Here is a 15,480-nt window from a genome sequence, read left to right as displayed (position 1 = left end):
TTTGTGATTCGAAACCAATGGAAATGGCTTCAGTCTTCCCGATATCTAATTGGAGGAAGCTTCTGTCTGTCCAGCACTCACTATCAGAGAGAAAAAAACAGTCTGAGTATATTCCTGTCAGGGTGAACGGGAAGGCTGGTAGGCATAGGGAACACTGGATGACTGGAGAAATTGAGGGTTTGGTTAAGAAAAAGAAGGAAGCATATGTCAGGTATAGACAGGATAGATCGAGTGAATCCTTAGAAGAGTATAAAGGCAGTAGGAGTATACTTAAGAGGGAAATCAGGAGGGCAAAATGGGAACATGAGATGGATTTGGCAAACAGAATTAAGGAGAATCCAAAGGGTTTTATAAATACATTAAGGACAAAAGGGTAACTAGGGAGAGAATAGGGCCCCTCAAAGATCAGCAAGGCGGCCTTTGTGTGGAGCCGCAGAAAATGGGGGAGATACTAAACGAGTATTTTGCATCAGTATTTACTATGGAAAAGGATATGGAAGATAAAGAAAGTAGCAAAATAGATGGTGACATCTTGCAAAATGTCCATATTACAGAGGAGGAAGTGTCTTGAAATGCATAAAGGTGGATAAATCCCCAGGACCTGATCAGGTGTACCATAGAACTCTGTGGGAAGCTAGAGAAGTGATTGCTGGGCCTCTTGCTGAGATATTTGTATCATCGATAGTCACAGGTGAGGTCCTGGAAGACTGGAGGTTGGCAAACGTGGCGCCACTGTTTAAGAAAGGTGGCGAGGACAAGCCAGGGAACTATAGACCAGTGAGCCTGACCTCGGTGGTGGGCAAGTTGTTGGAGGGAATTCTGAGGGACAGGATGTACATGTATTTGGAAAGGCAAGGATTGATTGGGAATAAAAATGGTGTGTAAAATCAAGGACTGCAGATACTGGAAACCAGAGTCTAGATTAGAGTGCTGCTGGAAAAGCACAGCAGGTCAGGCAGCATCCGAGGAGCAAGAAAATCGATGTTTCAGGCTAAAGCCCTTCATCAGGAATAGAGGCAGGGAGCCTGCAGAGTGGGGAGATAAATGAGAGGGGGTGGGGGTGGGGAGAAAGTAGCATAGAGTACAATAGGTGAGTGGGGGTGGGGATGGAGGAGGTAGTTCAGAGAGGAGGGTGGGGGAAAGGTAGCAAAGAGTACAATAGGTGAATGGGGGTGTGGATGGAGGTGATAGGTCAGGGAGGGTGGAGTGGATAGGTGGAAAGGAAGATTGGTAGGTAGGACAGGTCATAGGGACAGTGCTGAGCTGGAAGGCTGGATCTGGGGTGAGGTGGGGGAAGGGGAAATGAGGAAACTGGTGAAGTTCACATTGATGCCCTGGGGTTGAAGTGTTCCGAGGCAGAAGATGAGGCGTTCTTCCTCCAGGCGTCTGGTGGTGAGGGAGCGGCGGTGAAGGAGGCCCAGGACCTGCATGTCCTCGGCAGAGTGGGAGGGGGAGTTGAAATGTTGGGCCACGGGGCGGTGTGGTTGATTGGTGCGGGTGTCCCAGAGATGTCCCCTTAAGCGCTCTGCCAGGAGGTATCCAGTCTCCCCACTGTAGAGGAGACCGCATTGGGGGCAACGGATACAATAAATGATATTAGTGGATGTGCAGGTGAAACTTTGATGGAAGTGGAATTCTCCTTTGAGGGGAATAGGGATTAGGGATAGTCAACATGGCTTTGTGCGTGGGAAATCATGTCTCACAAACTTGATGAGTTTTTTGAAAATGTAACAAAGAGGATTAATGAGGGCAGAGTGGTAGATGTGATCTATATGGACTTCAGTAAGGCGTTCGACAAGGTCCCCCATGGGAGACTGATTAGCAAGATTAGATCGCATGGAAAACAGGGAGAACTAGCCATTTGGATACAGAACTGGCTCAAAGGTAGAAGACAGAGGGTGGTGGTGGAGAGTTGTTTTTCAGACTGGAGGCCTGTGACCAGTGGAGTGCCACAAGGATCGGTGCTGGGTCCTCTACTTTTTGTCATTTACATAAATGATTTGGATGCGAACATAAGAGGTATAGTTAGTAAGTTTGCAGATGACACCAAAATTGGAGGTGTAGTGGACAGTGAAGAGGGTTACCTCAGATTACAACAGGATCTTTACCAGATGGGCCAATGGGCTGAGAAGTGGCAGATGGAGTTTAATTCAGATAAATGCGAGGTGCTGCATTTTGGGAAAGCAAATCTTAGCAGGACTTATACACTTAATGGTAAGGTCTTAGGGAGTGTTGCTGAACAAAGAGACCTTGGAGTGCAGGTTCTTAGCTCCTTGAAAGTGGAGTCGCAGGTATATAGGATAGTGAAGAAGGTGTTTGGTATGCTTTCCTTTATTGGTCAAGAGTATTGAGTACAGGAGTTGGGAGGTCATGTTGCGGCTGTACAGGACATTGGTTAGGGGCCACTGTTAGAATACTGTGTGCAATTCTGGTCTCCTTCCTATCGGAAGGATGTTGTGAAACTTGAAAGGGTTCAGAAGAGATTTGCAAGGATGTTGCCAGGGTTGGAGGATATGAGCTACAGGGAGAGGCTGAACAGGCTGGGGCTGTTATCCCTGGAGCGTCGGAGGCTGAGGGGTGACCTTATAGAGGTTTACAAAATCATGAGGGGCATGGATAGGGTAAATAGACAAAGTCTTTTCCCTTGGGGTGGGGGAGTCCAGAACTAGAGGTTTAGAGTGAGAGGGGAAAGATATAAAAGTGACCTACGGGGCAACATTTTCACGCAGAGGGTGGTACGTGTATGGAATGAGCTGTCAGAGGAAGTGGTGGAGGCTGGTACAATTGCAACATTTAAAAGGCATTTGGATGGGTATATGAATAGGAAGGGTTTGGAGGGATATGGGCTGGGTACTGGCCAGGTGGGACTAGATTGGGTTGGGATATCTGGTCGGCATGGACAGTTTGGACCGAAGGGTCTGTTTCCGTGCTGTACATCACTATGACTCTATGATAACAATAATAGTGGAGGAATCTAGAGAGCTGGTGGTGGGATAGAGTCGGGTCATATTATTGACAGATTTGTTACGATGAGCACAGGTTCAAACTCTGAAGTACCATGGTTATTTGTAAGTTGTACTTCCAGGATGTGTCTTTTTCTTTCGAAAGAGGGCCAAAGCAACCTAAAATTGGCAGCAGAAATAAATTAAGAGGCTGTCAATTACGTGGAATGTACCATCCAAAGTGTCAAAAAAATATCAAACAGACTGGACTGTGATCTCTTGTAATTTTAAAGAAATCAAATAGCTGACACTCCCTGCTCAAGAGCAAGCCAACCCTTGTGCATTCTGTCCCAAACTACCAAACCATTTTGTGTTTTTCCGACCACAAAGGTCGGAGTTCAACAACCAGTTACAATGGTACTGGAGTGGACTAGTGGGACTGGAGTCTCCCGTGTGTACCAGCCTGTGTTTGAGCATTAGCACACTGTGAAGGTCACAGTTAAAGAACTCTCTCCAAATTACCCCTGGTATTGCAGGTTAAAAAAAAAATCTCTCTCCAGGTACCAGCAGTCAGCTAGTTAGTAACTAAACATGAGGAAAACAGGGTAACGAATGGACTCTCTCTCACTGTCTCTGAATGCTGGAATTCAATCACGGCTAAAAGGAATTAGGGCAACTGAGTCTCAACTAATCTTCAATCCTTTTAATGCAGAAGATCTGTTGAGTTGCAAGTGAAAATAGAGGAATAAATTATGATTCTTTGCGAATGTTTTTAATGCAGACGATCTGCTGATTTGCAAACATAAAAAAGAAACAAATAATGATTCTTGACAAAGGTTTTTTAACGCAGAAGACCAAAACTGATAATTATGAAGCCAGCTGTCAAGATCAATTAGAGCTATTGTCATTGCAATGAGCTGCAATGCTCACTTATCTATTTAGTATCAATAGTATTGTTGATTGAATCGAGGGCTATTGCAGGCTGCAGCGACAGAGACAGGATGCAGAGCTGGGCTGAGAAATGGCAGATGGATTTCAACCTGGATAAATGCAAAGTGATGCATTTTGGAATGTCGTACTTGAAGGCTGAATATAGGATGAAAGACAGGATTCTTGACAGTGTGGAGGAACAGAGGGATCTTGGTGTTCAAGTACATAGATACCTCAAAGTTGCCACCCAAGTGGATAGGGTTGTTAAGAAAGCATATGGTGTTTTGTATTTCATTAACAGGGGGATCAAGTTTAAGAGCCGCGAGGTTTTGTTGCAGCTCTACAAGTCCCTGGTGAGACCACACTTGGAATATTGTGTCCAGTTCTGGTCACCCTACTATAGGAAAGATACAGAAGATTTGGAGAGGGTGATAAGAAGGTTTACCAGGATGCTGCCTGGACTGGAGGGCTTGCCTTATGAAGAGAGGTTGACTCAGCTCAGACTTTTGTCCTTGGAGAGAAGGAGGAAGAGAGGAGACCTGATCGAGGTGTACAGGGTAATGAGAGGCATGGATAGAGTCAGTAGCCAGAGACTTTTCCCCAGGGCAGGACTGACTGGTACGAGGGGTCATAGTTTAAAGATATTAGGAGGAAGGAATAGAGGAGACGTCAGAGGTAGGTTCTTTACACAGAGAGTTGTGAATGCATGGAATGCGTTGCTAGTTGTGATGGTGGAAGTAGAGTCATTGGGGACATTTAAGCGACTGCTGGACTTGCACATGGACAGCAGTGAGTTGAGGGGAGCGTAGGTTAGATTATTTTATTTTAGATTAGGATTAATCCTTGGCACAACATTGTGGGGCGAAGGGCCTGTTCTGTGCTGTACTTTTCTATATTCTATCTGCTGTGTACAAAGAATTGACAGACTGATCTGTATGTCTGTGTTTTTAAGTTTTATCTGCATTGGCTCATCTCTTACTTCTAACTTACGCTGTCTCAGTAATTCGTCCCAGATTTAGTAGTTAATACGCTCTTTGTATGAATTCGAGAAAGCCTTGTTAAACTGGGTCTTTTTCGAACAAAAGCACATTTGATTCTGGGAGAGAGCTTTCCATAAGGGAAGGGATTTGATTTTAAATTCATTTCGTTGTGATAAACTGAGGTGGTGGCTGATGAACAAAGCCTGTTTCAGCCCCCTCCACCGAGGAACCTAAAGGCTTGGGGAGACCCCTCTGAAACGGCCACAAATCAGAATGTAACAAATACATGCAAACTGAGGAAGTGGGGTTCTGGGGAAGGCTTACTCAACCTGAAACGTTCACTCTGATTTCTCTCCACAGATGTTGCCAGACCTGATGAGCTTTGCGGTAACTTCTGTTTTTGTTTCTGAGCAAGTGTGGGTTGGTTAAGTATTTTGCATGATTTATTCTTCATGGTAAAAGATATTGAACCCACTATATTTCTGTTACCACCCATTGTGAACCTTATTATAGACTGCCTACAGTATGGAAACAGGCCCTTTGGCCCAACAAGTCCACAATGACCCTCTGAAGAGTATCCCAGTCAGACCCATTCCCCTACCCCATTCCTCGACATTTCCCCCTGACTATTGCGCCTAACCTACACATCCCTGAACACCATGGACAACTTGGCACAGCTAATTCATCTAACCCGTACACCTTTGGATTGTGGGAGGAAGCCCATGCAGGCATTGGGAGAATGTGCAAACTCCACACAGACGGTCACCCGAGGCTGGAATCGAACCTGGTGCTGTGATGCAGCAGTGCTAACCATTGAGCCACCGTGCCACCCCAAACAGGAAGCATTTCAGGGTACAGTTAAGCCCACCCCAGATGGGACTTGAACCTACAATCCCTGGCTTAGGAGGCCAATGCCTTATCTATTAGGCCACTGGGGCCTTCTCTGTACTCTGTCCAGTGCCTTTTTATTCTGTTCATAATATAGCAACCAGAACAGCGCACAGTCCTCTCTTTGCACACAAGTTTCAACACAGACGTACCACAATTCCCTACTTTTCGATTATTTCTCTCCTGAAGAAATGCTTGGTTTACTTTCCTTTATGAATTTGCAAATTCTTGAAAACATGTTTCGCACAACTGTTGTGCAACCTCTGATGACTGGTGTATTTGCACACCTTCACGTTCCCCTCCGAGCCACTCACCATCTTGGCTTGGAAATATATCGGCATTCCTTCACTGTCGTTGGGTCAGAATCCTGGAATTCCCTTCCCAAGGGCATTGTGGGTCAACCCACAGCGCATGGACTGCAGTGGTTCAAGAAGGTGGCTCGCCACCACCTTCTCAAGGGGCAACTAGGGACGGGCAATAAATACTGGGCCCAGCCAGTACAGCCGTGTCATAGGAGAGAATTTAAAAAAAAAACTCCCTTTGTTCCTCTGCCCCACTTTCAAACTAAAAGTGACCACTTCATTTTCAACCAATCAAAACATTTTTCTCTGTTGATCATCCTTTACCCGTTCTACAAGTTTATTAACGCCATCCTTGATTTTGTTGTCCGTCTCCATTGTACTGACTCAATAACATATTTCTTTCTGGTGAGTCAGTCACAAATCTCAAAGTTGCGTTTGGTTGATTTCAAAGTGTAGGTTGTTAATGTAAGTGATGAACTGCACTGGTGCTGAAGATGTGGCATCCAAGGAGCAGGAGAATCGACGTTTTGGGCATGAGCCCTTCTTCAGGAATGACATTCATTCCTGAAGAAGGGCTCATGCCCGAAACGTCGATTCTCCTGCTCCTTGGATGCTGCCTGACCTGCTGCGCTTTTCCAGCAACACATTTTCAGCTCTGATCTCCAGCATCTGCAGTCCTCACTTTCTCCATGAATTGCACTGGTGCCTTGTGAAACATGCTACTGTCAATATCTCGCCTCTTCTCCTGCTCTCTACCTTCTATCATGAAGCCCAGGCAGCAGACCATTCTGTCAGTGTCCTCTCTACATTCTCTGGTCATCGGTCCATTTTTTGGGGAGGGGGGGGGGTCTTCTTATAGACTTGTTGATAATTGAGATAAATGACATCTACCACGTTGAAAATCACACAACACCAGGTTATAGTCCAACAGGTCAACCACGTTATTTTATCTAGTCTTTCTAACACTGCAAAAAATAAGTCAGGAAACATCACCTTAAATTATTGCTAATTTTTCATTACTATAGGTTTATTTCACAATTTTCTTCCTTTAGCAATGATTTCATTAAGTTTCTGACCTCTGCTATTTAGCTCCTGCTCTGTGTAATTCTCCGGGCAGGTTCTGTCCCTCTTTTCGAATCTGGGAATTATGTCAATTATCCTTTGGCACTGCACCATTTCTGAATTATCACTGAATACGTGTAGTACTGACCCGGCTACCTGTGCCAATGTTGCCAAGCAGTGCTGTCATGTTTATTCCCAACAGCTATCTGTTGTGGTAAATCTCTTGCCACCCTCATTCAAAGTCAAAGGACCTTTTACAATGCTTTATGGCCTACCATAAAGATTTGACCTTGCACTGTTTAGCTGGCAGCAGCTTGTGGGTGAAGGTTAGTGCTCTTACCTGCTTCCTAGTAACCACAGCAAGAGCTGTTGGAATGGATTTACTGTGGCTTGTTCCCTCTGCCAGAATAAATAGCAGACACTGAAGATGGAATGATTCTTCCAGGTCTTTGCAACCCAGATTGGGAATTGTCCCGCAATGAATGTTTAAACACAGATTGGATTCACAAATGGTAGTGAAGCAGGTAATGGTGCTGAATGGTAAATAATTAAGGTTGACGTAGGCTGGTGACAAAGATGGGAGTAGGCACCAGAGCAAGTCCGACAGTGTAGAGGTGAGGAATACAATACAACAAGGCTGCTTAACTCAGTTCATTTTCGAAAGACTGTACCCTTCACCCTTGAACCTGTGATATCCTCCATCAATGTGAAAACAGATACCAGCTGCCCCAGCTGTGTAGCTAAGACGAGGGGACTCAAAGTACTCACCATTTGCAAAGCGTTTTCGTCGGTGATATTGGTGTTGTACACCCATGATGCCAGTGAGGATTGGTAGACCAGTTTCTCGGCTTCCGCGTTGAACTCGTGCAGAAATTGCTGAGCTTCTTGCTCAGCCGTTAGGGAGAATGCAGGCGCCGCGAGGCTCACGACCCACAGCGCTAGCAGTAACATGCTTCTCCCGAGCCAAGTAGCCTTCCACTGAATGTTATCGTTCTGGCCTCTCCTGTTTAAATCAGCTCCTATCGCAATGGCCTTTGAACAAGAGAAAAAGTCACACAAGATAATCACTTCAAATAGGCCCTCAAGCAGGTATGTGGGTGCTGTCTACGAAACAGATAGGCCTAATAATCTTAACCCTTTTCAGACTGCAGTGCATTGGGCAGCATGTAGCAATAACGGAGTGGGGGTGGGTAGGGTGGGGGTGGGCTGAATCTTATGCTGTTTTGCTGCAATGAGAATTGCCTTGTGTTGCAGTGGGGTGGTTCTTGCCACAAGGCTTTTGGACTTTTCTCACCGTATCTGACCAAATTTCCTACCTTCAGTAGTTTATGAGCCCTCGTGCCTGCTTTCTGCTCCCATCTTACCACATGCTTATCCTTGGCCTCGCACGCACACACACACACATACACACACACGAGAACTGGCCAGCAGCCAGCATGGTGTCCATGCCAAGTTAGGTGCCAGTTGTACACCCAGACAAGCACTGCCAGCTCGGAAATGCCCTGAGTGGTTCCTGTCATTTGCCCCAGACGTGGCAGACGGGACAAATCCTCACCCCTGTCGCCTGTGGGCAGAGACCTGCTGGATGGCACACAGGCTGGACGTCCTCTTGCCCCACAACCATGAGGACATGACACCGGGCCATGCCAGTCTGGTCTGAGGTTGCCCACCTGGGTTAAAGCAGTCTCAGCCATCTGGATGAATACCCATTACTGTAGGGTGAAGGTCAATGTCTCGGTCCACTGCACTAGGGCATATGACATCATCATCTCTCTGACACCTCACACTCGCCCGATCTCCGCTACTTCGCCCGCCTCCCACCCGCCTCCCACCAGCTCTACCCCACTCACTATTGCCAACAGCATTTTCTCTCACCTCCCTCCCGCCCCCTCCCAGCCTGACACCCTGAACCCTGCACGCCTTCTGGAGTGCCCACTCACTTGCTTGGGACAACCCCACCCACCAACTGTGCCACCCAGGTTCGTTTCCTGTAACACCTGCCTGTTTCTCATTCCAGGAGGGAAACTGCCCCCAGAAGGGCAGAAGGAGTTCGGGCGGGTGAAGGGCTGACAAACACTTAGCTCTTCACTCCTTACGCAGTGAGGACCCTGAGTCTGACTGACCCCAACAGGTTCTGGGTTGGCATCAGAGCCTACTCTTAACATCTTGAGGTAGGAACTCCGGAGTAATTGCCATTCCCTCTTGACTGGGGCCTATTGATAACTGGGACAGACTTCCTGGCTTTGAGTCCACGCTAAGCAGCAAGGCAAGATAACGGCTATTCACACAAAGGGTGCTGAGTGTCGGAAGTGTGCTGCTAGAGGAGGAAGGTGGAAGCAGACATATTAGCAGCATTCAAGACGTACATGGACAGACACATGAATGGGAAGGGAATAGAAAGATACAGATCCTGACAGTGAAGACAGTTTCGGAAGAGAAGGACAAAATGCGTCAACGCAGCTTGGAAGGCCGAAGGGCCTGTTCTTGTGCTGCATTGTTCTTTGTTCAGTAACCTGAGCCGGGGAATCTCTGGCTGAGGGGGTTAAAGCATGAAAAGACGAGGCAAGGCAGTGATGCAGTGAGCACCCAGGTAGGCTCCGAGGGAGACAGTGCTACGGACAGTGAGTGAACAGCCTGGAGATGGAGCCTTGTCCTGTTCCCTGAGCTGGGGCCGTGTCCCTGAGCGCACAGTGTGCTTGTTTCACAATGAAGGCGACTGGTGCAACACTGTGGGACAGGGAGGGTCCAATAGTTGAACTGGAGACGTATCCTGAGGGTTCTTGGAGACCGGCACATGTCAGATGTGAACGTTCATGGAACAGGCAGGCAGAGTCCGTACAGCATAGCCTGGAATGCTGGTGCCCGGTACATTTTATTTTGGAATTGTGCAGCCAGTTGAACCCATCATTGGTTTCCATGTCGAGTTTTCCCATTAGTATACACTTGCAATCCACGGTGAGCTGGGTGTTCAACAAGGCACTGAACAAACTATAATGAGTGGGGTCAATTGGGAACTCCATGTTGCCTGGCAACAACCTCAACATGTGGGGAAGTGAGCAAGATGCAATCAGATGATCTTGATGTCGAGATGGGTCTGACTGAACATTTAGCCCGACTCTACCCTTCATCTCACCGGAGCCCGGGTCACACACAACCTGATAAGATCGGGGCCTTGCTGAGTTTAGTTGCAAGGCAGCATTTATAACAAGGTAAGGTTCTGCAAGCTTCCAGTCTGGGCTAATATATAGCAGTATAGGCAGTTCTGATATGAGATAGAGGAAGTGTATATACTTTGGAAGTGCTGAGGTGTCCTTGTCATGCAGCAGTAACAAAACAAAAGTAGCTGTGAGGAAAGTTGGGTATTGATACGCCTTTAATATTGATACATACTTTTCAATCCATTCATACAATATGGCTGCCACAGGCTGGGCCAGTGTTTGTTGCCCATCTCTGACTGCCCTGGTGAAGTCAATGGTGAAGCCATTTTTTGGAACTATTCCGCACCTTGGGCTGTAGGTCTGCCGACAGTGCTGTTAGGGAGGGTAGGCTCAGTGACAATGAAGGGATGCTCCCAAAGCTCCAAGTCAGGATGTTTCCATCTGCTGCCCTTGTCCTTCCAGTTGGGCAGAAGCTGTGGGTGGTGGAAGGTGTCATGAAAGGAATCTTGGCTAGTTGCTGCTGTCTACCTTGTAGATGGTGCACACTACTGTTACCTGGCTGGTGGAGGGAGTGGATGTGGTGCCAACTGAGCGGGTTGGTTTGTCATAGAGTCGTACAGCACGGAAACGGGACCTTTGGTCCAACCAGTTCATGTTGACCATGTTTCCAAACCAAAATTGTCCCACTTGCCTGCTCCTGGCCCATATCCTTCCAAACCTTTCCCTTTTCATGACCTTATATAAATGTTTTTTAAACATTGTTACTGTACCTGCATCCAACACTTTCTCTGGCAGCTCATTCCACACACGAACCACTCGCTGCGTAAAAACGTTGCCCCTCATCGTCTTTCTCCTCTTGCCTTAAAAACATGCCCCTGAGTTTTGAACACCCCCACCCAAGGGACAAGACCCATGTCATCCACCTTATGATTTTATAAACCTCAGTAAGGTCACCCCTCAACCTCCTGCACTCCAGTGAAAAAAGTCCCAATCTTTCCAGTCTAATTTTATAGCTGAGATTCTCCGTTCACAGCAACATCCTGGCAAATCTTTTCCGGACCCTCTCCAGCTTAATAATATCCTTCCTATAACAGGGCAGTCAGGACTGGACTCAGTTCTCCGAGACACCCGCACCAATCAACCAAACCGTCCCGTGGCCCAACATTTCAACTCCCCCTCCCACTCTGCCAAGGACATGGAGGTCCTGGGCCTCCTTCACCGCTGCTCCCTCACCACCAGACGCCTGGAAGAAGAACGCCTCATCTTCCGACTCGGAACACTTCAACCCTAGGGCATCAATGTGGACTTCAACAGTTTCCTCATTTCCCCTTCCCCCACCTCATCCTAGTTTCAAACTTCCAGCTCAGTAACTGTCTCCTTGACTTGTCCGGACTTGTCCGACCTGCCTATCTTCTTTTCCACCTATCCACTCCACCCTCTCCTCCTTGACCTATCACCTTCATCCCCTCCCCCACTCACCCATTGTACTCTATGCTACTCTCTCCCCACCCCCACCCTCCTCTAGTTTATCTCTCCACGCTTTAGGCTCACTGCCTTTATTCCTGATGAAGGGCTTTTGCCCGAAACGTCGATTTCGCTGCTCGTTGGATGCTGCCTGAACTGCTGTGCTCTTCCAGCACCACTAATCCAGTATTCAGTTCTCCAGAACTGACCTCACCAATCTTCTGTACAACCTCAGCGTCCTTTACTAAAAGACAATAACAACACAAATTGGTGGGAAAGCTCAGCAGGTCCTGGCACCATCTGTGAGGAGAATTCAAAGTCACCTAACCCGAAACGTGAACGCTTTCTCTTCACAGATGCTGCCAGACCTGCTGAGTTTTGTTTCCGATCTGCAGCATTGGCAGTTTATTTGGTTTATAGTTCCTCTACTCAAAGGTCTGAGCAATGATGGCAAGTGCGATTAATGCTTTCTTAACCACCCTGTGATGCAAACTTCAAAGAATTGTGTACCTGAACCCCTAGGTCTCCTCTGCTCAACAACACTCCCCAGAGTCCAAGAGTCTGGCGCTGGAAAAGCACAGCAGGTCAGGCAGTATCCGAGGAGCTATCGAGTCGATGTTTCGGACAAAAGGCCAACACTACTCAGAGCCCTACCATTAACTGTATAACTCCTGCTCTTATGTGTATTACCAAAATACAATACCTCACATTTATCCAAATTCAACTTCCTGAGTGGTGTTCAACGTCCTGAGTATTTTTGGAGCCTCACTTATTCAGGTAACTGAGGAGTGTGCCATCAGTATTCCCAGCAGACTTGTTCACAACTATGCAATCTCGTTCTAATTCCCACAGTGCGGAAGGATATTTCACCTGCTGGAAGGACACAGGTTTGAGAGAGCAGATTGATTAACGGATTGGAAGGATTGGGCTATGAGGGGTGATTGTTTAAGCTGGGCATGTCCTCGTTTAGAAAAGGAAGGATAGAAATGACAATGGTTACTATTCCAAAGGAACTGGATTCTGAGCAATCGGACCAGTCAGTTTGTCTTGCTCAGAACGTTAAAACTGGAGGAGACAGGCTGGAAATTTGAAACCAGCTTTCAGAGATACGATTTCACATGGAATCCCGACAGTGTGGCAGTAGGCCATTCAGCCCATCCAGTCCACACCAACCTTCTGAAGAGCATCCCACCCAATCACCCTACTAAACCACCTAGCCTGCACATACCTGAATACTGTGAGCAATTTAGCATGGCCAATCCACCTATCCTGCACGTCTTTGGACAGCGGGAGGAAACCAAATCGTGCAGACACGGGGAGAATGTACAAACTCCACATAGACAGTCACCCAAATGTTGAAGTGAATCCTGGCACTGTGAGGCAGCAGCGCTGCCCACTGAACTGCCATGCCACCCATTAAATATTGCTCATTCCATGTGCCAGTGAGAGGGTGAAAATCCATATCATTGATTCGTTCAAGTATGGTCCTCACTTGCTCCTAATAAGTTAGATTATGTCCAGGAAGCCTTCGGGGAGCTTGTCCATAAAGTAAAACATTTAGTTTATTCCATTTCTCAGCTTTCTTCAGAGCTCAGAGCAGTGAGGTCTCATCGGACTCAGGCACCACATGTAACTTGTGTCATGGTTCTGAACCAATACACAGATGTGAGTATTTGGATGCATGTAAATGTGATGCCTCACAGGGTTGGAAACTGTTCAGTCTGTCTAGGCTGAGTGTAGTGTATGTGCGTGATGCAAGACTTGTGGGGCATTGAGTATAAAAATTGGCAAGTCATATTGGAGATGGATAAGGCTTTGGTCGGGCCACACTTGGAGTATTGTGTTCCGTTCTGGTCACTGACCTATAGGAAGGATGTGGTGGCTTTGGAGAAGGTGCAAAAGAGGATGTTGCCTGGATTATAGTGCATTAGCTTGAAGGGATGATTGGATAAACTTGGATTGTTTTCACGAGGGTGTGATAGAGTCATAGAGATGTACAGCATGAAAACAGGCCCTTCAGTCCAACCTGTCCATGCTGACCAGATATCCCAACCTAATCTAGTCCCATTTTCCAGCAGCCGGCCCATATCCCTCTAAACCCTTCCTATTCATATACCCATCCAGATACCTTTTAAATGCTGTAATTGTACCAGCCTCCACCACTTCCTCTGGCAGCTCATTCCATACACGCACCACTCTCTGTGTGAAAAAGTTGCCTCATCGGTCCCTTTTAAATTTTCCCCTTCTCACCCTAAACCTATGCCATCTAGTTCTGGACTCCCCCATCCCAGGGTATTGGAGGATGAGGGGGCAACATGATAAAGTGTCTAAAATGAGGGGAGGCATGGATAGGGCAGATAGTTGGAATCTCTTTCCCAGGGTGGAAATGTTAAATGCAAGGGAGTATAGGTTTAAAGTGTGAGGGAAATTTTAAAAGAGATATGCAAGGCAAATATTTTTAGTGGTTGGTGCCTGGAACGTGTTGCCGGGGGGGGTACCAGAAGCAGATATGAAAGCAACGTTTAAGAGGCATTTAGACAGATTCATAAATAGGCAGGGTATTGAGAGATACAGACCTTGTATGGCAGATGGGGTTAATTTAGAATTGCATCATGATCATGTGATGATTCCGCTGCTTTAACAAGGTGATGTTGTCATTGTTTTTTTTTCAGGAGGTCGTAAAAACACAGGTTCTGAAAACTCTGGGCTCGGTTGGGTTTTAGGGTCAGTTTGATAATAGCTAACAGATACTGCCTCAGATAAAAGCTTTCAAGTTTAAAAACAAAACCCTTGTACAATGAAGGGGGAGTGGCCAGTTCTCCCAGCTCAGTTGCTCACGGGTTTGGTTTGGTCTGGTTTTTGGCAGCCTGGCTATTCACTGAAAGCAGTCAGACAGGTTTAAATGAAATCCCAAAGGAGCAGGCCCATGCTGATCCTCCTCTCTCTCTGACATCTCTCCTGGAAGACCCTATGGTTGACTTTACCTTTTGTGTTAAGAGGTGTTTATGGGGATTGTTGCAAGTTTTGGAACAGCGTCATTAATTTGGGATAATCTGTTGGGTTAATTTATTCTATAGTCTGTTCTCTTTTGTTTGTTTCATTCGGTAACCTTGCAAATAAATTCTGATTTGTTAAAAACTAAGTGGTTTGACCAGCTGTATCCCTCCTGGAATATCCATTTCACACCCATTTTAAACAACTAGCAAAGTTAGGATCCAGGCTGCATCCTTGAAATGTTTTGAGGAGGTCGGGCCTGGTGCAGAACCATCAGCACAGACATGGTGGAATGAAGGGTTCTGTTCCTAAACCATACTGTCCGCTGTTGAATGAGTGCGAATTTCAGGATATAGCTCACTTCTACTACTGCTGGTGTGGTTGTTGAGGTAAACCTGAGGTAATCTACATCAGCTCAAAGTTTGCAGTTGTAAAGAAACTCAGAAATAAGTTACGTTTTTTTTTGGAGAATTAGCTTCCATCACCCTTTCAGGCAGCGCAGCTCCGATCATAAACATTTGCTGTAAGAAAAATACAATCAGCTCTGTGCTTCGTGATAAATGATTCTGACTCTGGAGTCCTCTGGCTTTCGACACTCACGTCGGTGAAAACGTGACAGTGAAAAGGATAGCAACAGACTCCAGGAAAACCGAGGAAGATTTGTAAAATAGATGGATGCAGGGATGTATCTTCAAGGGAGGAATAAGGAGGAGCAGAATAAACTGTGTTTTTATATCGATTGGAGTACAATATAAAGAGA

At 46.6% G+C, this 15,480-nt stretch overlaps 1 protein-coding gene across 2 annotated transcripts in view; it reads right to left on the bottom strand.

Moving 5' to 3' along the window:
• Positions 1 to 15,480, bottom strand: part of ace2 (angiotensin I converting enzyme 2) — a 92,415-nt gene that overhangs the window by 64,104 nt on the left and 12,831 nt on the right. The window contains exons 1-2 of one of the 2 annotated variants that reach the window (XM_072584724.1): positions 12,430 to 12,505; positions 7,873 to 8,136 (exon numbers count right to left, since the gene is read on the bottom strand). In XM_072584724.1, coding sequence (XP_072440825.1) covers positions 7,873 to 8,055 — 183 coding nt within the window. In that variant the 5' untranslated portion in view covers positions 8,056 to 8,136; positions 12,430 to 12,505. Of the gene's footprint in view, positions 1 to 7,872; positions 8,137 to 12,429; positions 12,506 to 15,480 lie in introns of those variants that run through there. The other variant, XM_072584723.1, reaches the window with a different exon arrangement.

This window comes from Chiloscyllium punctatum, chromosome 15 (genome assembly GCF_047496795.1).
Source record: "Chiloscyllium punctatum isolate Juve2018m chromosome 15, sChiPun1.3, whole genome shotgun sequence".
NCBI lineage: Eukaryota > Metazoa > Chordata > Chondrichthyes > Orectolobiformes > Hemiscylliidae > Chiloscyllium > Chiloscyllium punctatum.
This window is presented reverse-complemented; position numbering and strand designations above follow the sequence as displayed.